This window comes from Chironomus tepperi, unplaced genomic scaffold (assembly GCF_022539635.2).
Source record: "Chironomus tepperi strain 1889 unplaced genomic scaffold, CSIRO-AGI_Ctep_v1 contig_58, whole genome shotgun sequence".
Taxonomy (NCBI): domain Eukaryota; kingdom Metazoa; phylum Arthropoda; class Insecta; order Diptera; family Chironomidae; genus Chironomus; species Chironomus tepperi.
The window spans coordinates 565,541-587,654 of NW_027226180.1; the positions used below are offsets into that span (position 1 = coordinate 565,541).

General features: G+C 34.9%; 2 protein-coding genes, 1 long non-coding RNA gene and 1 pseudogene across 3 annotated transcripts; 3 read left to right on the forward strand and 1 right to left on the reverse strand.

Annotated features, from left to right (window-relative positions):
- The first annotated feature begins 443 nt into the window (after positions 1-443).
- LOC139100320 (uncharacterized) lies at positions 444-3,113 on the forward strand. The gene is made up of 3 exons (XM_070652943.1): positions 444-1,178; positions 2,232-2,314; positions 2,610-3,113. Exons 1-3 carry the CDS (start codon positions 1,049-1,051, stop codon positions 2,886-2,888), a joined length of 492 nt encoding a protein of 163 aa, XP_070509044.1. The 5' UTR covers positions 444-1,048; the 3' UTR covers positions 2,889-3,113.
- A 793-nt stretch (positions 3,114-3,906) lies between these two features.
- Positions 3,907-12,131, forward strand: LOC139100211 (uncharacterized). The gene is made up of 3 exons (XR_011545414.1): positions 3,907-4,076; positions 4,623-4,705; positions 11,046-12,131. It is a non-coding gene; the product is annotated as an uncharacterized lncRNA (long non-coding RNA).
- Positions 12,132-13,262: 1,131 nt separating this feature from the next.
- LOC139100185 (zinc finger protein 521-like) lies at positions 13,263-16,393 on the reverse strand. The gene is made up of 3 exons (XM_070652789.1): positions 15,950-16,393; positions 14,425-15,387; positions 13,263-14,025 (listed from the first exon to the last, which is right to left on the reverse strand). The coding sequence occupies exons 1-3, from the start codon at positions 16,298-16,300 to the stop codon at positions 13,330-13,332; spliced, it is 2,010 nt and encodes a 669-aa protein (XP_070508890.1). The 5' UTR covers positions 16,301-16,393; the 3' UTR covers positions 13,263-13,329.
- A 1,226-nt stretch (positions 16,394-17,619) lies between these two features.
- On the forward strand, positions 17,620-19,682 carry LOC139100375 (luciferin 4-monooxygenase-like; annotated as a pseudogene).
- The last annotated feature ends 2,432 nt before the right edge of the window (positions 19,683-22,114 follow it).

The window sequence follows — 22,114 nt, forward strand, 5'->3', positions numbered from 1 at the left end:
ATCATCATCATGCTCACATATCAATAGTTCATCGCTAAGTCTGGCTTTGCATTGATCTGGCGCCAAATTGACGATGAACTGTCAATAGTTTGAAGGACTAACCCGAAAGCAGACAATGGTTTGCAGGAGTCCATTTTGGAACCAAACTTTCCATTTGCCAGCTATCTCTGCTCAGGTATCTGGAAGACAGGTAGAATAAAAATAAATAACAACAAAATTCCTGCCCTAATTTTTATTTAAGAGCATATACGACCTGCAGTCAAATTTTCCATAAATTTTAAAGCAATTTGCCCATGGTTTCCAAATCTCTGCACCTTTACTTTTTAAACTTTGTTAATTCTTTCAGACTGTATGTCTCCATTATCACTGTTCCTCTTTGTTTCCCTTCCACATACACCAGCATTGATTATCACTTCATCTTACTTTATTACTTAATTCGATGGCTTTACAGATCAACTGTGATTCATGGCCTCCCTCAGATATTGCCTAAAGCTGGTTCTTCCGCCGGATTCCGCCTGCCTATTGCCAATACCAAATGCAATGCTGTTTCTATCGATAGCTTCTTTTCCTTTTTGAAAAAGACGCTATAGTCCTGAAAATCTCAAACTGGCAGAAGATTAGAGATGTCTTTTGACAATCCTTACGCGCGGCAATGGTATCTCATGTGTCTTAGCCGTGGAAGTAATTAGAAAGCACCAAAAATGTTCAAATCCATCCCAACCGTTACAACCTATCTCCCCAAAAAAATCATCACTCAATTAACAGCAACATTAAAATTCAAAAAAAGAAGACACTCAAAGAAGTGCCAATCTGAAGATAATATCCCATCACGACGCATGCTCATCACATCATGTTCCGAAAAATAACAAGAAGCAGAACTTGTGCATGATAAAAAGGTTCAGTTTCCTTTCGTTATCCTTTCGACTCTCACCGAATTTTTCATTTCACAACAGCACGCAATTAATTTTTTTCTCTTAATTTTTGATAAAAAATAATCAAAAAAAAATTGACAATAAATCACATAAAAAAAATAAATATATTAAGAGACATGACTGGACACGAGCCATATCGCAATTTAAAATTTGCTGGAATTATTGTTGGAATATTTCATTCATTATTGAGTTTTCATATAGCTGTATTTATTGTTGGATTGTTTATATATGAGCGACGGATTAGTGGTAAGTACTTGGGGATGTACCCCCACTTCCTGGTGGGGTAAATAGGGAGGTTAATTTATTGATTTCGGTGACTTTTTCCTTTTTGATAAAAACTGCGAAGATGTGAAAAAAAGTTGCAATTTTTTTTCCCTTCCTTTTAGGGTAGGGGTAAGCAATTGACAAGAATGAGAAAATGAGAAAATTCCTTGAGTTTTTCTAGAACGAAGTAAAATTTTTGTTGAAGATTTGGCTTGAAAATTTGAAGAATTTTGACATTTTTGACAGGAATTTTGGGTTGTCATGTTGTTATTTGGATGATTTTAAGATATTTTAAGGTTGATAATTGACAGAATGTGACAAGAGGGTTGGGATGTCAAAATGTTTAGAATCTATTTTCATAATCATCAATTCATACGACGAAGTTAAAAAAAGGACAGCAAAATAGTATTTTGGCTATATTTCAATATATTTTCAATAATAACACTAAAATATACAATCAAGTAGAAGTAGATTCAATAATATTGAATGAATATCAGTTGTAAATATTTGTATTACCAACCCCGAAAGCACGGATCGTTGTGTTGATGAAAATACAGTCTTAGACCACCGAGGCTCTGACTCCAGGCCAATTTCAATGAAATTCGGCTTCAGTCTAGAGTCAAGTCGACATTGAACCAAATTTACGTCTATTTCTACACGATGTGTCTTTCGGGAGAACTGAAGCATCATCTAGTTAGCACTAGTCGGTTAATCAATCAAAAATTCAATACCCTAACTGATGTTTTTGACCAAATGCTTCAATTTGTTCGGATTTTTCTGAATTTTAATTCTAAAATCATCCCTAAATTCTTATCATTGTGCTAAATTTATACCGAATTCGGCACTAAGTCAGAGCCATTCTAGCCTGGATTGATTTATGATCAAATTTTGTTGTTCGGGATTGTTAAAGGATGAATGGACATCATGAAATGAAATTTGTTGTTACTTTTTTAATATTGATTAGATTGACAACGACAATCGGGAACAATGAAGAGAAGATGTACTAATAAATTTTATTTCTTCTTTTATTTTTAGGTATACCCTTACTAGCAATGATTGTAGCGTTTTTGTATCTAATATCTTCAACCAAATTTACTATGGCAGTTATACATAAACAAGTAAGTTTCCGACAAAATTGTAAATTTCAGGGTTGGCAATATCCTGCAAAATTCTGACTTAGAGAAAATATCCGCTGAAATTCTGGCTTTCAAAAATTTCGGCTAAGATTCTGGTCTGACAAAAATATTGTTTTGAAATTTAGATGAAATTCTTGATTAAAAAATTTTCTGCTGAAAATCTGGCATTGAAAAATATTGCCTAAAATTCTGGCTTGACAAATTTTCATCCGAAATTCAATCTTTAATCTAAAATTCTATTTATGATGTAAATTAACCTTGTTTCTTCCATTTTTAGTGGGACTTCTCGTTAAACGTATTCTACTTACTATCATGCTTCATATTATTCACATTCCTGAGCATATTATCAATCCTAATAATTTTATTACGTGGTAAAGTCGATTTACTCATAAATTCACCATTAGTAGTTATATTAGTAATAGAACTACCAACCGTTATCATCATAACAATGTTAACTAATAGATCAAAGAGAATTGCAATTTATATGCAGGCTCAAGTCTCAACTGACAGTTTTAAAGATTTAGAGGGAGTTTCCGTTGAAAATACAAACTTATAGTCACAGTGCCTTCAGTGTTAGCAGGAAACACTGAACCGACCCGTTACACCTATCTATTTATGTTGATATAACAAAAAAAAAAGAACTTTATTAAGTTAGTATTGTGAATATTAATAAACTTTAGTACCTTAGAGAAAAAGTATTGTAATGGAGATTAGTTCCAAGATGTACAATATATACCAAATGTCTTCCAGAAAACATTAATATTTAAATATTGTAAAAATTGTAATAAAAATTATAGAAACTTTAACGGAAATTCTGGGATTTTTTACTTATTCGGGTAGTATTCTGGCATAAAATTATTTTTCGGGTGATGTTCTGGAACATGAATTACATTTGGGCTGATAATCTGACACATAAATTCAATTTCGGCTAATATTCTGGCACTTAAATTACATTTCGGCTAATATTCTGGCACATACATTCAATTTCGGCTAATTATCTGGTACATAAATTACTTTTTTCCTAATATTCTGGAATAAAAGTCATTTTTCAGCTGAAATTCTGACACAAAAATATTTGTCGGGTAATATTCTGGCACAAAAGCTGCATTTCGATTTCATTTCGACTAATATTCCGGTACTTAAATAACATTTCGGTTGATATTCTGACACATAGACTACATTTTGGCTGACATTCTAGCATGAAACTTACTTTTCGGCTTAAAATCCAACCTAAAACCATTTTTCATCCGAAATTCATAATCTAAGTCGGCTCATAAATGACCAGCATGAACATCGTCAACTCAATTCTCACCAAACTTCCCCAATACCATCCAAAAAATCAAAACAGACGCAAAAGTCCCTCCAAAATTGCTCAGAATCCCTCAAATGTTTCCACTACAAAAACCCAATAAATTCAAATAAATTTCAACCGTTACAAAATGTTCAACAATTTTCAAATCATTATTCACGTTATATATTTTTAGCTACTCACATCCAATCCGATTCGTGCTTTTTGGAAGTAAAAAAAAAGGAAAGAAAAAAAAAAACATTTTCATTTCTTCTTGTGCCTGACTATTAAAATTCTTATTCAGCTATTCAGTTTAATAAGAAATGACAGACGAAAGAGTTTGTTGTAATTTGTCATCCGTGGTAATTGGTGTGATAATCGCGAGAATCCATCAAATTATCAGCTTATGTCTTACGGTGGTGTTGATTGGTGCTTGGTGTTATCAATTTATGACTGGTTAGTAGTGTACAGGGGTGTGTAACCTGTGTGGTGCGGCACATAGTGGTGATTAGGAAACGACTTAAATCGCATTAGGCATGCGGTTTATGGCAATTTTCGGAGGGCATATTAGAGCATCGTGGCACACAGGTTGGGCACCACTGGGTTATTGTAGAAAAGGTCAGGGTACGGCATGAAATGGTGCAGGCTGTGCAATAGTGTACCTGGTATGACATAGTGGTATACTTGTCTTGTGTCCCGTGTCCCTAATAGTGCACCACTGGTACGGTATAGTACGAGCTACCTGTCATATCTGGTAGATACAGTATATCCGGTTTACCCGGCATACCTGGCATTCCTGGCATACCTGGCATTCCTGGCATTCCTGTCCCGCATCGTACTATACCGTGCAATTGGCAGGACATAGTATGGTCCAAGTCACCTATACCAGGTATTCCAGCCATGCCAAGTGCACCATTACACCACACCCTACCCATACTATACCATTACCCCAGTAGTACCCAACCCCAGAATCTCACAAAAATCATCATTAATAATTTCCAGAAATAAAACCAGTTGTTGCAGTCGCAATAGCATTTTTTGGATGGTTCTTTGCGTCAACGATCTTCATTAATGCAGTTCGGACGGTAATTTATTCATAACATACTGTGTGTGTCTGTCGGCTCAAAGATTAAACAGAGACTTTTTAATTAGAATCATTTAAATATTTTGTTGATAATGTGACAAGTCCGACATGTTCAGTGATTAATTTATTAGGATTATCAGAGTCATTGGCTCATTTATGTCGCGAAATTTATTTTGATGTCTTTTTTTCCGGTTGGATGCTGTACTTGGAAATATGGGTTGTGTGACGGATATGACTTGATGATTGTGAGACTGTTTGGGGAATTTCGGAAGTGTATGTAAAGATTTTTATGGATTTTTTAGTTTTGTGAAATTTTTTCATAGTCTTAGGCCCCTTTCCAGAAATTTGTCATAGTTTTAGACCCCTTTTGCTATAATTTGTCATATTTTGTAACCCCCTTTGGCAAAAAATTTGTCCTAGTTTTGTACCCTTTTTGTCAAAAAATTTGTCATAGTTTTGCACCCCTTTTGACAAAAAATTGTCATATTTTTTTACCCCTTTTAGTTAAAAATTTGATATATTTTCGTACCCTTTTTGATAAAAGTTTGCCATAGTTTTAGACCCTTTTGATAAAACTTGTCATAGTTTTGCACCCCTTTTCCAAAATTTTGCAACTCATCTTCGAATTCTTTGACATTTTATTTACATTATAAGTTTGCACCTTGTATCTCATCTTCTACACCATTTCTGCATCACATTTATGGCCATATCCACCCATGCATCTCTCAATATTTACATTCAAAAAAAGCAACTTTTCTTCACTTAATTCTGATTCCATATGGAAGGAATCTCGACTGCAAATCTCATAGTGACAAGCGTAAATAACTCAAAAAATCTCAACATGATTAATGTCCGGTACTCAGCTCAGACTTGATCATTCATCAAGCTGATCAAAAGTAGGCAATTAAACATTCAGGCTATTAATTTTTATATCTCTTAAAATCTTGGTCCGATCAACAATCCAAACCACGTCATAGTTTGGGTACGATATGCAGACATGATCGAGTTCCTCAATTGAATTTTGTAATTTGATGAATTTATGCTTTTTATTCACTATAGGTCGTAAATTAATTGCTGAGAAAGATGTTTATAAACATATGAGACCACTCAAAATTTAAAACGAACAGCTTTTCATGCTTCTTTTTTTTTGTGCTGTCTTTTCATTTTTAATCGGCACTTTTTTATATCTTCTTTCTTTTTTTATTGCAAAAATTAGATTGGGTGACCCGTTGAGAATGGGAGTCGTGGGAATTTTCGGGATTACTCTTTCCATGTCTGTGAACGAGTAAAGCAAGTCCTTAATTTTCTTTTTAATTTCACTTTATTTATTGTGTCACTAATTAAGCACAATTTGAAATTTTTAGAAAAATTGTGCGACACGCGACTTTACTCTTTCACGTTCAGAAAGTAAAGGGAAGAATTTTCGTAAAAGGTGTTTTAAAGTAAGATGTGAAAGATGCGAAAATTCAAATTGTAAAAGTACGTTAAATGTCATCGCACAATAGATCTAGTACAATTTGATTGATAATTAAGTTCTAAATATGGAACAATATATGAACAATTGTAAATAAAATGATTAAGAAATAATTCATTAAATGTAATATCTAAATATATGAAGAACTGTCGTAATATGCAACGACATCCTCAGGGCCCCCAGAAAGTCATTTATCATTTATCGGTGGTAGCTGAATCCTCATCGTCATTTATCGCTAGACTGACCTCCTTGTACAATAGGCTTGATGACTAATCTGGTACCTTTTTACGGGCTACCTTTGCGGACCAGTAAGATTTAGTTAATGTTACATCATTTGTTCCATTGCTATTGATGTCTTCCAACTGCTTGTCAGTTTGAAGGATGAGATTAGGTAAAGAATTTGAAAGCTTATTACTTTCATTCAATACATCAGGTATATTCAAAGCTGATGTAGTACTCGTGTTCAATTTACTTAAATCATTCGATTCTATGTTTGACATTGTGTCATCTTCGGATTCGTTTATTCGACATGCGTCAATTGAAAATATTGTGTAAGGTTTACTCACGTATTGATCATCTGTTGATGATGAATCAGAATAGTCCTGCACTATTTGTACCTCCTTTTGATGCACGGTTGCTGATATAAAGCTACTTAAGAACGAAACTTTATGTTGAGTGTCCTCCTCTTGTTGTGATGACTCCTGTATCTGTGATTCTTCCTCACATGATTTCTCAACATCTGATGTTGTGTCGGAATCTGGATCGTTGTGCTCTTCACTTTGACTTCTATCCTTATAATTGTTTAGTCGATGAAGAGTTATGTGATGTCGTGCTGTGCATCTTAAATGCTTATCGACTTTGAATCCGCAACCTGGTTTCAAGTCACACTCACTTGCCATGTGACTTGATGTGAGAATGCAATTCATGCATAATTGTTTGGACCTAACTATATTATACTTGGCATCAATGTTCAGTTTGCGGTAAGTGTTGCACTCTACTGCAAAATGATTTGTCCTATTACAAATCTCGCATCTCATAGACAATTGCTTAACCTTATTTAAATCGTATCCTAGATACGTTGCTGTCTGAGAATCACGAATCTTATACTTAAATGCATCTGGATCAAATGATGATCCATTATGCGAGTTGTTGATGACTGATGCTGTCATCACTTGATAATCCTTTGATTTGTTTTTCGTTGCTTTCTCTTCTTCAAATTTGAAATTTCCCAACGGAAGAGTTTTTGAAATACTATTCAGGAACTCGAATTGAACATCCAATCGCTCCATTCTTGTTGTGGCATCAGGATGCTTCTCATAATAAAATTTGTAATACAGCTCTTGATGATATGGTTCCAGCTGACTGTGAAGATTAGAAGATATGCTTGTATCAGCAATTGATATTCCAGCATAACTACAAGCTGCCATAAAATTTGCAATCCTCGTTGTTACTTCAACACATGAAGCATGAGTTAAGGGTCTTGATAATTTAGTACTCAACAATTTGGTTCGAGCACTCTCAACTACGATACTCGAATTTCCAAAACTATCTTTGAGGTAGTCCATCATCCTTTGCGACGACATATTCATATATAGACTATCAATGCGCGCTAGGGCTTGTCCCGTCAACGCTTGTCTTATATGAGACTTCATTTGTTCATCTGTATATTCTCCTTCTGCCCAATTTCTCATTACCGCTCGCTCAAATGATAACCATCGCTCTGGATTACCATCAAACTTTTCAAGTTTGGGTAAGTTTCGCCTTATTTCATTTATTGACAGTTTATTGAGTTGCCTCAATGTTGTTTCAATGTGACTGTCAGCTGCACTATTGTTTTGTTGATTCCTCAATGACTTTGGAACTTCTTGACTTACAGGAACTCCTAACATATCATTGATGGCTTGTGTTGACTGACGAATTTCATCATCCAATCGTGTTGATGCTCTATTTGCATTCAAGACAGCATTAGTAAATGATGCTTCTTGATCTCTTGTATGTTCAGCACTATTATGTGTGCCACTATTGGATCTTGCCCCAATAGTACTTCCATTCAATGTTGATGACTGCAAAAATCCCAAAATTTGTGAAATTTGCTCAGTTTGTGCCAGCACAAGAGACTTCAACTCCTTACTGGACTTCCTGATATACTTGAACTTCTTTTGTAAGTTGACGACGTCCGTCCTTAAATTATGTGACGTTAATGAACCATTCGCATTAATGTGCAATGACTCATTCATCATATCATCGTCATCGGAACTTGATTCCTCTAATTGATGTTCGCTATGAATTGCCTCCTTAATAAAATGTTTGATTCGATCATCAAATGGCAATGCATAATCTTCTGAACTGACTAATGTTTGGGCTGCTGCATTCATTGGATTAATTAGGCAATGATGACACATCCATGGAAGTTGCAGTTCAGTTACTGTTGTAAAATTGGTTCCAGAACAGCGTAGATGATAGACCCTATCACAGGTGATGCATAATACGAACTTCTGTAGATCCTCATGCTGTCGTTCTTCCTCTTGGACTTCGAACCATTTGCATGTGTTGTTTAGCCCGCATCTCACGTTGTCCTTAACCAAATTAATTGCGAAAATATAATTATTGACGATCTTGCTCGTCGGATATTTCGCACGATATTCTGCCTTTGCATTCGGTTCAAGTAAGAACCATTGAGCTAGACTGCCTAAATTCTCAATATTCATCTTGATTAATTGATGTAGATGAATTGATATTGAAGTGACTTGATCACTTTCTTCTAATGTTGTAATGCGTTTCTTGTAACGTCTTAATGAACTTTGCTACTTGTTAGCAATTTATAATAAATAAATGCGTCTTGTTGTTCGACGACTTATTGTCCCTCTTTTGGACCTGATGATGCACTTATATCAAAAGTGACTAACTTACAGCACTGGAAGTATTGAATGACGTGGATGAATTCGATGACTGTTGACGACTTTGTATTTTGCACACTTTGGTGACTAACGAATGCACTTTCAACCTGAAGTGACTAACTGGATGCACTAATTTTAAAGTGACTAACTGGATGCACTAATTTTAAAGTGACTGACTGGATGTTGCGTCTTCTGTTCGATGAATTTCCACGTTGCAAACTTATACGTTTGTGCCTTTTGAATGGCGGTAAGTCGCCACTTGCCGGCGACTATGATGAAATGTGAAAAATTGAAAGTGATGAAAAACTTGAAAGTGCCTTTTGAATAGCGGTAAGTCGCCACTTGACGGCGACTATGATGATTTGTGCTTCTTGTATAGCTTGATGACCAGAATTTCGTGCCTCTGTAGGCTCTTGTTTTGTTGAATTTGTTTTTTCAACAAATTATTTGAATTTTTTAATGGGAAGAAAAAAAAGACAAAATAAGGTTATAAATTTATGTGTACTCACTACAGAGGTGTTCTGGTCAATTTGACTGCGACTAAGCTTCTCAAATGGCTCTGATGATGATAATAATCCAGCAGATTTTGATCTTCTCACGCGGTGACAAATATTTTTGGCGAATATTTTTCCATGAGACTTTTACGCGCGAAATTTGGCGATTTTAATGAAACTCGATTACTTATCACTTCTTTAACACTTTAAGCACACTTTAATTTCACTTTTCGTGAGTTTGCAAGTTATATTCACTTATAATTTTTTAATTGTAATAAATGAACCTCAAATTTACTTTTTTTTTATTTTTCCACTTTGCAAATTTTTCAACAAGATTGAATTTTTCAAAAGATATCAATTTTTCTAAAAAGATGTGAACGAGTAAAGCAAGTCCTTAATTTTCTTTTTAATTTCACTTTATTTATTGTGTCACTAATTAAGCACAATTTGAAATTTTTAGAAAAATTGTGCGACACGCGACTTTACTCTTTCACGTTCAGAAAGTAAAGGGAAGAATTTTCGTAAAAGGTGTTTTAAAGTAAGATGTGAAAGATGCGAAAATTCAAATTGTAAAAGTACGTTAAATGTCATCGCACAATAGATCTAGTACAATTTGATTGATAATTAAGTTCTAAATATGGAACAATATATGAACAATTGTAAATAAAATGATTAAGAAATAATTCATTAAATGTAATATCTAAATATATGAAGAACTGTCGTAATATGCAACGACACATGTCCTCTCAATTCCTTCTCTCAATGTCCTCTCTCAATGTTCTCTCTCACCAAGTCCTCTTTCCAATTCCTCTCTCCAATTCCTCTCTCCAAGTTCTCTCTCCAAAGTTCTCTCTCCAAGTCCTCTTTCCATGTCCTCTCTTTCTCCATGTCCACTCTCTCATCATGTCCTCTTTCTCTCGATGTCTCCTCTCTCTTTGTCCACTCTCTTGATGTCCTCTCGTTCTCTCTGTTCTTTCTCTCTCTCAGTATCCTTTCTCAATGTGGCTCTCTCCATGTCCTCCCTCTCCACGTCCTCTCTACATGCCTTCTCTACTAGTCATCTCTCCATGTCCTCTCAGCCGATCCTCTCTCTTTGTCCACTCTCTTGATGTCCTCTCATTCTCTCTGTTCTCTCTTTCTCTCTCAGTGTCCAATCTCAATCTGCCTCTCTCTAAGTTCTCTCTCTCAATTTCTTCTCTCTCTCTCCATGTTATTCTCTCTCAATGTCCTCTCACCAAGTCCTCTCTCCATATCCACTCTCGATGTCCACTCATAATGCCCTCTCTGTCTCTGCTAAATTGCTAGGGTTGATGACATATGTTCCACTGATCTTGGACTAAGAACCAGATGGTTGGGTTGGGAGACGACCATTTGAGTCGACAGACACAAAATGTTAACTATGCAAAAAAAAAAATCTTTTTTAATTCCCCCCTTTCCTTAATTCATTCATTATTTTTCATTTATTTGTTTCAACAGCATAAACCAAATCAGACAATTTACTTTATAGCAACGTCTGCAATATTATTTGTGCTCTGTTTTGCGTACCTCGTATTGTTTATATTCATATTGGCAGATGAAAAATCAACGGATGGTATTCCATACTTTATACCATCGCCAATTTTAGTGATTTTTCAGTCATATACCTTGTATGTTAGCATTAAAATCTACAGGGAGTTGAGGAAATGATGATAGTTGATAGGTTTTTTATTAGTTTTTAATGTTTTATTGATTATGTGTGCGGCATTAAAACTTATCAATGAATAAGCAGCTATTAAAATTATTAAGTTAAAGATAAGAGGACAAGGGTGTGGAACTAGAAAATCCTACAAATTGGATTTTAGGTGAATTAGGATTCATATGGAGTAAGGGACTAGGGGCAAGAAGAGACAGCAAGGGCCAGGGGTAAGGGACAAGATGCAGGAAGGAACAATAGGCAACCAACAAGGGGCAAGGGACAGCTTGGAGCACGAGGCAGCAAGAGACAATGAACAAGAGGCAGAAAAAGGCCAAAAGGCAGCAAGAGGCACGGTTCAAGGGGCAGCAAAGCGCAAGGGGGATAAAAGGGCAATGGGCAGCAAGAGGCAGCAAGAGGCAGCAAGGGGTAAGAGGCAGCATGGGGAAAGAGGCAGCAAGGTGCAACAAGCAGCAGAATGCATGGGAAACAGGAGGCAGCAAGGTGTAACGAGCAAGGGGCATTGGGCAGCAAGGGGTTAGAGGCAGCAAGAGATAATAGGCAGCAAGGGGTAGCAAGGGGCAAGTGACATGGGGCAACAATATGTATGGGGCAAGAATCAGTTCTATCCCGTATCCAATATTCAAAATCCCACATTTTCTACCAGATCAACACACATTTCAACTACTTTTGATCATATTGATCAGTTCCACACCCTCAAATATATCACAGAACATAAAATTCTAATTCTACATATTATTAACTATAAACAAACAAGCATGTAACCCAAAACCAAACAAAACAACAAAAGTACATTAAGTAGCGACTACAAAATATTGTAAAATTAAGTGTAAAAAAAGAATAAAAAAATTTAAATATTATAGATTGAAGATACTCAGGCCTAATATGGATCAAGAGCTGCTTTTTGTTTTATTGTCCATTTTTATTGTTATATTTACAGATGGGAGACTCCATACATGGTAAGTGAATGACTGAGCGGGATATTAAAATTAATTAGTAAATTGCGGATGATGAACAATTGGGAATTAAGTAATTTATGGTGGAAATTAAGCTGAATTGAGTGAATTGGGTGATTGATATGGAATTGGGGATATGGGCAGTGTGGCATCCGACTTACTCCGGGGCAGAGTAGACAGGATTCCAATGTGGATGTTCGGACTAAATTGGAGACGACTAAAGTGGCCCAAAGCGGACTCCAAAATGGAGGTTTTTGGACCACCAAAGTTCCACCAACTCAACTTCTGCGCACCCCTGCGCAACTATGCGCACTACTGCGCACCTCTTTGTGACTTTTGTTGGCCTTTTGTTTGTTTTTTATTGCTTAACATCAAAAACAAAAAAAACATCACAAAAAAGAACATAAAATTAACCCAAAATCTGTGACATTTTCATCAACAGTCGTCGGTATGCTTATAACATAATTATGTGTAGGAAGACATGAAACATATAAAAACATCAATTCCATAAATTTAATTCTCGACGTCTTTTCAAGTCCACGTCTCAGCATATGTGAAAATGTATCAGAAAAAGTATTTTCATCTGTGACGAATTTTTTAGTCTACTTTTTCTTACGTTAATATTCATGCGTGAGAAATGATTAAAATTTTTATAATGTTGAGAATTTTGTTATTTATGACTGTCGCAAGCCTCTTTAATTGGATATTTAATTTTTGATGATGTTGTCACTTGGGAAGAGTTAGACTTAAATTGAGAAAATAGGAAAAATTGTGGCATGGGGCAAGTAGCATGGGGGCAAGTGGCAAGGAGGCAAGTGGCATGGAGGCAAGTGGCATGGGGCAACTGGCATGGAGGCAAGTGGCATGGAGTAAGTGGCAAGAAGCAAGGATCAAGGAGCAAAAGGCCAGAAACTAAGAACAAGGCTAGAAAAATTGAAAAAATTTGAAAAAAATCTGAAACTGAATTTAAATTTAAAAAAGTCGTTATTTTTACTTATTTTCAAAAATTTAATTTTTATTTCGAATTTACAAAATTTAGTTCCGAATTTTCACAATAATTGAACGAATTTCAAACTTTTCGATGATTTCCCCCCAAAATGACCCCAATCCCTCACTTATACTCAACCCCTTTCGGCTCATAAGACTTGAATTTCTTACAAAAAACCCTCGCCAACTTCTGTCGACTTTCCTTTTCCGAATAGTGAGCCTTACGATGCAATATCATTTCCCTCTTATTATTGAATATCTTATAACAGAAGTGACATGTATATCTAGTTCCATTAAAATTGTGCTGAAGATTTTTATGGCAAATTACGTCAGTTATATTGTCAAAAAGTCCATCACAAAATTCACATCGTACAAAATTTGAACTTAAATGTTTTGTTGTCATATGATTGATAAGTTGTGTCTTTCCTTTAATTTCAGTTCCGCACATGTCACATAAGTAGTACATATTGTGTGTATTTAGGTCATGTGCATCCATACGATGCTTCAAAAGCTTATCAGGCTTCAAAAGCAATCCACAATCGAGGCATGGAATACCATCGGGATCCTCTACAATTGGCTCGGGTTGGAGTGGTCGGGTAGTTCCCACTGGGGTCAATATCTTCCTGACTAAGGTTGTGACTGGCTTTTTAACAGCTGTCATTGGCGTTGGAATTATTTTAATAATTGGCTTTTGGTCTTCATTTTTAATCGCAACTGGAAGCGATGATGTTCTTTGGATTGGAGTTGTTGGGAGTTTCTGATGTGATGACGATGATGATGATCCAGGGGTTGATGACTTTGATGGAATTACTAGTGGACGCTGCGGATGAGAAATTGAAATTAGATTGGTTTGTGGATATAGAATTGAGAATTTGAGGGGTATGCAACTATGAATTCAAAAGGGGTACTCAACTATGAATTCCAAAGGGGTACTCAATTATAATTTCTAAAGGGGTATGTAACTATGAATTCGAAGGGGTACTCAGCTATGAATTTTAAAAGGTACTCAACTATGTATTCTAAAGGGAACTCAACTATGATTTCTAAAGGGGTATACAAATATGAATTCTAAAGGGTATTAATCTATTATTTCTAATGGGGTAGACAACTATGAACTCAAAACAAACAAGGGTGCACAAGTACGGCTTTTAAGGGGTACTTCACTAAGAACTCAAATAGTACAAAGGGTGTGCAACTACGAATTGACATTAATACTTACAATAATGATAATATTCTCATCATCCTCCTGCGAGTTCATCTTCTCTTCAATCAATGCCCTCTGATGCTTCTGAACCATGTGTGCATCCAATGAATAACTCGACAGGAATTTCAATCCACAGATCCTGCATATATGCTTATAAGCCGGTGTCTTTGAGATTTGTGTACCCGTCGAATTTCCATGCAATGACATTTGATGCTTAATTAGAGTAATTTTAAATGGAAATACGGATGTGCATTGATTGCATGGGAATGTGTGCTTCTGCTTGATATGCTCGACCACAAATCGCCGCTCAATGAACCTGTTTGGACAGTATTGGCACTTATAGCCGAGCATATTTGTTGAATTTTCCATTTGTGACAGTTGAACCTGCGAAATTTTGATTGTTCCTTGTGAATTTGTAATTTTTGTGGATTTTGTGACATTTTGTGGACTTTCAGCTGCTCTGACTACTCGAACCACATTCTGTGGCTGAACGACTTTAAAATTTTGTAAATTTGCTGGTCGAACAACAATGCCGCCTGTTGGTCGTCGAATTAAAATTTTCTGTTTTGGAACTGCTGATGTAATTTTGATGGATTTTGTTGTTGTGTCCTGCATCTCTTCAGGTTCTGCCTTAATTTCACTAATTAGGAAATTTTCATCGGTTCCAAAATCAATTTTTTCTTCTTTTATCACAAATTCATCGTCGTCCATTGGCTCATCCTTGATCTTCATCATCATTGTGTCGGAATATGTCTCTTCCTGAATGTCGAGTGTCGATTCCAGTTCGTCTGGGTCTTTTGGCTCTTCTTTGATCTTGAAATTTGTATCAAATTCGGATTGAGTTGATTGAGATTCTTGCTGAGCTTTGAGTTCGAAGATTTCATCGCGGATTTTCTGCTTTTCTTGAATTTCTGAACGGAATTTTATGAAGTTTTTGATGGATTCAAAGCACTTTGTGCACATGACACCGGATGGGATCTAAAAATTGAGATTTGATATTAATTACTGCATTCTAAAGCATTAAAAGTGCTTAATATAGTCAAATTCAGCACTGCTGAATTCAGTGAAATTCAACAGTGCTGAATTCAATCAAACTCAACAGTGCTGAATTCAGTCAATTCCAGTTCAACAGTGCTGAATTTAGTCCAGTGCAGCAATGCTGAATTCCGTCAAATTCAGCATTGCTGAATACAGTAAAGTTCAGTAGTGCTGAATTTAATCAAGTTCAGCAGAGCTGAATTCAGTCCTGCTCAGCAGTGCTGAATGCAATCAAGTTCAGCAATGCTAAATTCAATTAAGTTCATCAGTATTAAATTTCGTCAAGTTCAGCAGTGCTGAATTCAGACAATCCCAATTCAGCAGTGCTGAATACAGTGAATTTCTACTAAAAATAGCCTCAAAAGACAGAATAAGCCTAGAAGATTCATCATAATATCAAACCTGGACCATGATCACATCCTAGCTGACCAATGACATGACCCTGATCCAGCTTTAACCACTGATCATCCTCCTAGCTCCCAAAAATCCACGAATAGCTCACCTCACATCCAATAACATCCGCAAATTCCAGTTGCAATTTCTCATCAATCGTTACTCTTGGCTCATATTGTGTGATGAATTTACTCCTCACAAATGACTTCATACAGCATTGACAATAGTCACTGCTGCCTTCCTCATAGCTTCCAATGTATTGTGTCGGGAAGGCATCGACTGTCAATCGCTTCTCAATACGAAAAAATTTCTCCTCAAAATGTTGATCGCAAACAAAAAATTTATCAACATTTATATTTAAAATTTTCTTCCACAGCTCCAAATGCGGACGACTTTGTGGCGAATGGAAGGAGATTTTGGATTGGAAATGACAGTTGGACACTGAACATTTTGACGTCATTTTGAATTGTTGGTGATTTGATGAAGAATTTTTAACTTTTTTTTTATTTTATTTTTTTTTTTTATTGTCGAGTTCTTTTTGTTGTTGCTCAGTTGGAACTGATGCAGAAAATAGTTTCGCGACTGTTGAGGTGTTTTGAGATTTAACGGTTTGAATTTGAATTTTTTTTATCCGTTATAAAAATTTATGTTATAAAATTTGTATTTGATTGTGAATTTTTTAAATTTAAATTTGAATTTTTCGCGGATTTGTTTTTAAAAAATTGAATTTTAAATTTTATTTGAAAAATTGAATTTAAATTTTTAAAAAAATATTTTTAAATTGTTTTAAATTTATGATTTTTGAAATTTAAGAATAAACTTGATTTCAAATTTTTAAATTTTAGAATTTTTGTAAATTTTAAAAATTTTTAAAAATCAGTTTTGAATTTATAAAATTATTTTTGAACTTTTAAATTTATTTTCCAGTTTGTTAAAATTAACTTTAAATTTTTTGAAACTATTTTTGAATTTTTAAAATTATTTCTTTAATTTTTTATAATTTTTTAAAATTTTAATTTAAACTTTTTTGAATAAACAATTTTAAATTTTCCAAAAAAAAATTATTCAAATTTTTCCGTTAATTTTTTAATACTTAAATTTATAAAATTCGTCTCTTTACACTACAAACTTCATTAATATACTAATTATACTGATTTAAATTTCACAAATCTTATTCACGCAATATATACCAAAAATATTACACAATATCGAGGATTTTTTGCGATTTTAGGTACCAAATCTCAATTTAAAAACTGAATAAGAATCTTATAATAAACATAAGCAGCTCAGGTACCGAAAATTAGTTTAAAAATTCCAATTTTAAATGACCTAATTTAGGTAATTCAGGGGGTGTGTCTGTACTTTGTCTAGTTCTTGATTCTTGGCCAACACTGCCATATTCTTACTGTCTTCATGTACCTTCCTGAGTACATGAATGCGCAGATGTGCTATTTTGGGCGAGCTCATCTATTTAGATGCCTTAATTAATGATTTCTCGTCAGATTACCCCTAAATCTAGCTCTATTGCTGGCTTCTACCTGCCATTCACCTAATACGTTATGCAGAACTGCCTTCTCTCCTTCTAGAAGTTGCATACAGATCGTAAACCCCATCATACCCTCCTTAATGTAAATAATCAACCTCTTATCACTTTTTGCTTAATTTCTTCAAATCAAATCATTTATTGTTCCTTAATCTTATCTCCTTAATATTTGATAATGTCTATTAGTTCAGTAATTTGCACTGTTGATATTTGTTATTTGCTCAAAACAGATAATTATGCCAATAAACAGCAAATACTGCACATTCGACTCAGTCCATAAAATCTGGTCTGGACCCAAATCCACGCCAATCTACAACACGGATGCTAATCTTGGTTATTTGATCCTTCAAAGGCTCATTCAATCGCCACAAAATGTCTTTCAAGTTTCTGACGACACAGGCATTGAATTGACAAACTTGGACATTTACAGACGGTCCATAAAGTTTGCCAAGTTCCTAACTTCATCTGGACTTAAACAAGGCGATGTTCTTGGACTTAATGCATCAAATTGTGAACATTTGGCACCGCTGATGTTTGGCTGCTTTATTTTGGGTATTGCAGTCAATCCACTGGCAACTGTTATGGATGTTGATGACATCTGCTACATGTGGACGAAGACGAAGCCAAAGATTGTATTTTGCGATGGAAATATTGCAGAAAAAGTGAAAATTGCTATTGGAAAAATGGAATTGGAAGTGAAAATTATCACGGTCGTTGAGAATGTTGAAGGATTTTTGGGTGCTGATGAAGTATTAGAAGCTGTGGATGACAATTTTGAGGATTTTGAGTGAGTAAAATTTGGGAAATTTTTGAGGTTATGTTGACATTTTTTTGAGGTTAGGCTGACAATTTTTGAAGTTTTGCTGGCAATTTTGAGGTTATTTTGATAATATATCGCCATTTTTCTAGATTTCCAGACCTCCCAAACATCTCATCCACAATTGCTCTCATTTCATGCTCATCAGGCACAACAGCCTCACCAAAAGGCATCTGTAAATCCCACAAGCAATTCATAAATGACACAAATCGATTCACAAAGCCTAATTTAAAGTCACAAGACGTGATTTTCATCCAAATGTCTTCATACTGGCTCAGCTTCACTTACTTCTTCATATATTGTGCTCTATTTAATGCCAAAGCAGTCATCATAACCAAACCAATCACTGTCGATGTATGGATGGACATTGTTGAACGACATCAAATTACTATTGCCATTATTGTCCCTGTTTTTGGACAATTTCTACTCAAATCATCAAAATTGTATTGTGGGTGGTGAGAGGTTTTCCGAGACAATATTGAATGGATTGAAGCCTGTCTTTCCTTATGGACTTATTAAATGTGTCTATGGAAGTACCGAGCTTATACCAATAGCATTTACAGCAGATGAAGGTGTTAATGGTGCTAGTTCTGGATATCCATGTGGTAATGTTCAGTTGAAGGTTAGTGAATTTTGGAACTTACTTACTTCGATGGCTGTATAGATCAAGTGTGGTCCATGACCTCATGCCAGTCTTAAACTGGATTATTGATCGAATATTCGACTTCTTAAGCAAGGCTCTTATGTGGTTGTTTGAGGAGTTGAGCTACTTATTGAACAGAGGGACTGGTAGTACTTCTTGCCCTGCCTTATGTCCATCCCCACCCAACCTTCCCTAACCATAATTTCCTAATTCTAATCCCTCTAAAATTCAGATAATCGATGACTCTAACAACCCACTAGGACCAAACCAAGAAGGTGAAATCTGCTATAAATCCTTGGTTCCATTTTCTGGATATTTCGATGATCCAGAAGCATCAAAATTTGCATTTGACTCTGATGGATTTGTTAAATCTGGTGACATTGGATATATTGATGATGATGGACTTTTGTATGTTTTGTATCGTATTAAGCACATGATGAGAGTTCCAGCACCTGGTTATGGTGCATTAATTGTGACACCAACAGAGATTGAGGATGTAATTAATCAAATTGATGGAGTTACAGCAAGTGCTGTTGTTGGAGTTTTTGATGATGAATTGTACCTTGATGTGGTTTATGCATTTGTTATTAAAGATGAGTCAAAAGTGGAACTGACTGAGGAATTTGTGATGAATTATGTCAATGGTAAAGTAATTGAAGCTAAGAGAATCACTGGCGGGGTTCAATTTGTTGATAAATTTCCAATGACTCCATCTGGGAAAGTTTTGAATAGAAAATTGAAGGAAATTGCTAAGGAAATTCACAAAATTAAGGCAAAATGTGCTGTTGATTACAAACTTTGATGATTTTTGGGTGAAATAAAAATTGAAAAAATTTTAACTTGTGACTTTTATTAATCTTGGATACCAAAAATCTATTTCCAGGTTGACGTGACTCTGACTTGCTGGTCAATTTTTTTTATTGAAATTCTCTTCTGTCAGCATGTCAGATTCACGTTGGTCTAGTGTCACTTATTTGAACTGGTTGAACATAAGATAACTGGCTTTCTAAAAGTGCTGAGCCGCAAAATGTGAAAGCCGTCAATCTAAGCCACACAGTTGGGTGGTGTCAAATGAATCTCTGGTCAAGAGGCTTTAGTTAGTTGGTCTAGCAAGCCGCCATCCTTAAATACAAGCTAAGAGAACCAAAGATAGAGCTTATTAAGCGACATCTATGAAAAGTAATAGAACACAACTGATCTGTGCGGCCAGCGAAGTAAGTAAGTATGTGTATAAGTCTAGAGAATTGCAGGTAAGCCAATATTCCTTCGACATGGATGAGATTCAGTTGAATTCAGGTCAGACTTTTACACCAGTTCTAATCATAAATGAGGTCACATTCTCAATATGCTTTAAATCCTTCCTAAGAATTGATCCTCTAAATACTGGTCATTTCATATTTGACTTCATACTTAAGTCGATCTTATTTGGTTCAACATCAGTATCACAACAGTACAGCATGATTGCAAGTGAATTGCTACGTCACTGGATTAACAGTAGCACGCAAAGTTGCCCATAATGACAACATGACGGTTGATTCCAACCAATTTTTATGGTAAAAATAGTAATAATATTAATATGTCAATTTTAAAACATTTCCCAAAAAGATGGTGCTTGCCTATTTACACCTGGAAGATTCTTACGAAGGTAGTAGATAAGGAATTTAGAAACTTCATCCTCAGGTACTTTTTTTACCAAAATAAATAATATGATGCAGAAAATGCCAATTTATTCAAAAATATCCATCAGATAGTAAGGATACATCTACAGTTCATAATAATCAGTTTGTAAGGAATTCAAGACTGAATTCATCAAAATACAGCAATCAAGTGCCATTATCATCGATAATATCAAGGAATCTACAACAATTCAAGAATCTACAGCATATAGCCATATCCAACCATGATAGTAGACTGTTATTATGTCGATAACGTAAAATCATACAAGTGCATCGTCGACTACATGAACATCTATGATCCAAATTTAGTCCAACAATATCGCGGCACACACCTCAATAGACGAACAGCCAACGATGTCACCATGATAAGATTTGATGCCTGTCCACTACGTACATTTCCAAGAAATTTATTAAATTTCTTTCCAAATTTGACTATAATTGAGATTGTGTCCGGTGATTTGACGGAACTGACGAATGAAGACTTGAAATTCTATCCAAATTTAAAGCAATTGAAGATTATCAACAATGATTTGAGGCATTTGGGCAGTGACTTGTTTATGTACAATCCAGACATCCAGCATATTGACTTTAGCTGCAACTCTATCTACTCAATTGGACCGACACTGTTGGACTCGCTGCAGAACTTAAAAATTGTCAATTTTAAGGAAAATAGTCACATTAATTGTCTATATGATGCTGATAATGGCGAGAATAAGCTGGAAAGGATGAAATTTATTATTAAGAATTATTGCCGACCGTTGGAAACGCTGCAGGAAATAACATCATATAAATTAATTGAAATACTTAATGAACGGAATGCTGTCGATTTGTTCTATTATGGAAGTCGATTTGAACTTTGTGAATTGAAAAGGAAGGCATTTTATTATATTAAGAACAAGCTGATGCCGAGATTGGATGAAAAGCTGTTTGATGATGATCCGGAAAAGGTCGTTAAATTGGCAAAGTTGAAGGGAATTGGAACTAAGGTTTGAATTCAGAGTGTGGCTTTCAAATTGGCTGGACTTCAAAGTCCTTTTGGGAATTTTGGAGTTCGGGCTACAAAGTCCTTCCTACTTTGGTGGCTTTATCATAAACGACTGTTAATTTTTTTTCAAAAAAATTATTTTTTGTCGTTAATTTTTAAATTTTTTTTGACCGTTATTTTTATTTTTCTTTGTAACGGAAATTTGTATTTTAAAATAAGTTTAGTTCGAAATGTTCGAATTTTTCGAAAATCTAATGTCGAAAATATAATGTCCACACTCTGATTTGAATTAAGGGGTGTAGCCAAAATGTATTCAGTAAAAAATAATGTTAGGTTCCAGGGTAAACGAATAGAAATTGCTGACAGTTAATTTTGTACGGTTTTGCAAGAATTGGAACTGTTTTTAGCACCACAAACTTGAATAATAAATTAACAGCAAAAACATAAATTTTGCAATGTTAATTTCAATTGATATTTGCTGAATTAATCAAGTAAATTGATAATATTTCTGCAAATTATTACCTAATTATCGATAAGAACTGAAATTTATGCTTAAAATTCAAGAATAAGTCAATATTTTTGTGATAATTTCTAACGGTTTTTCAAAATT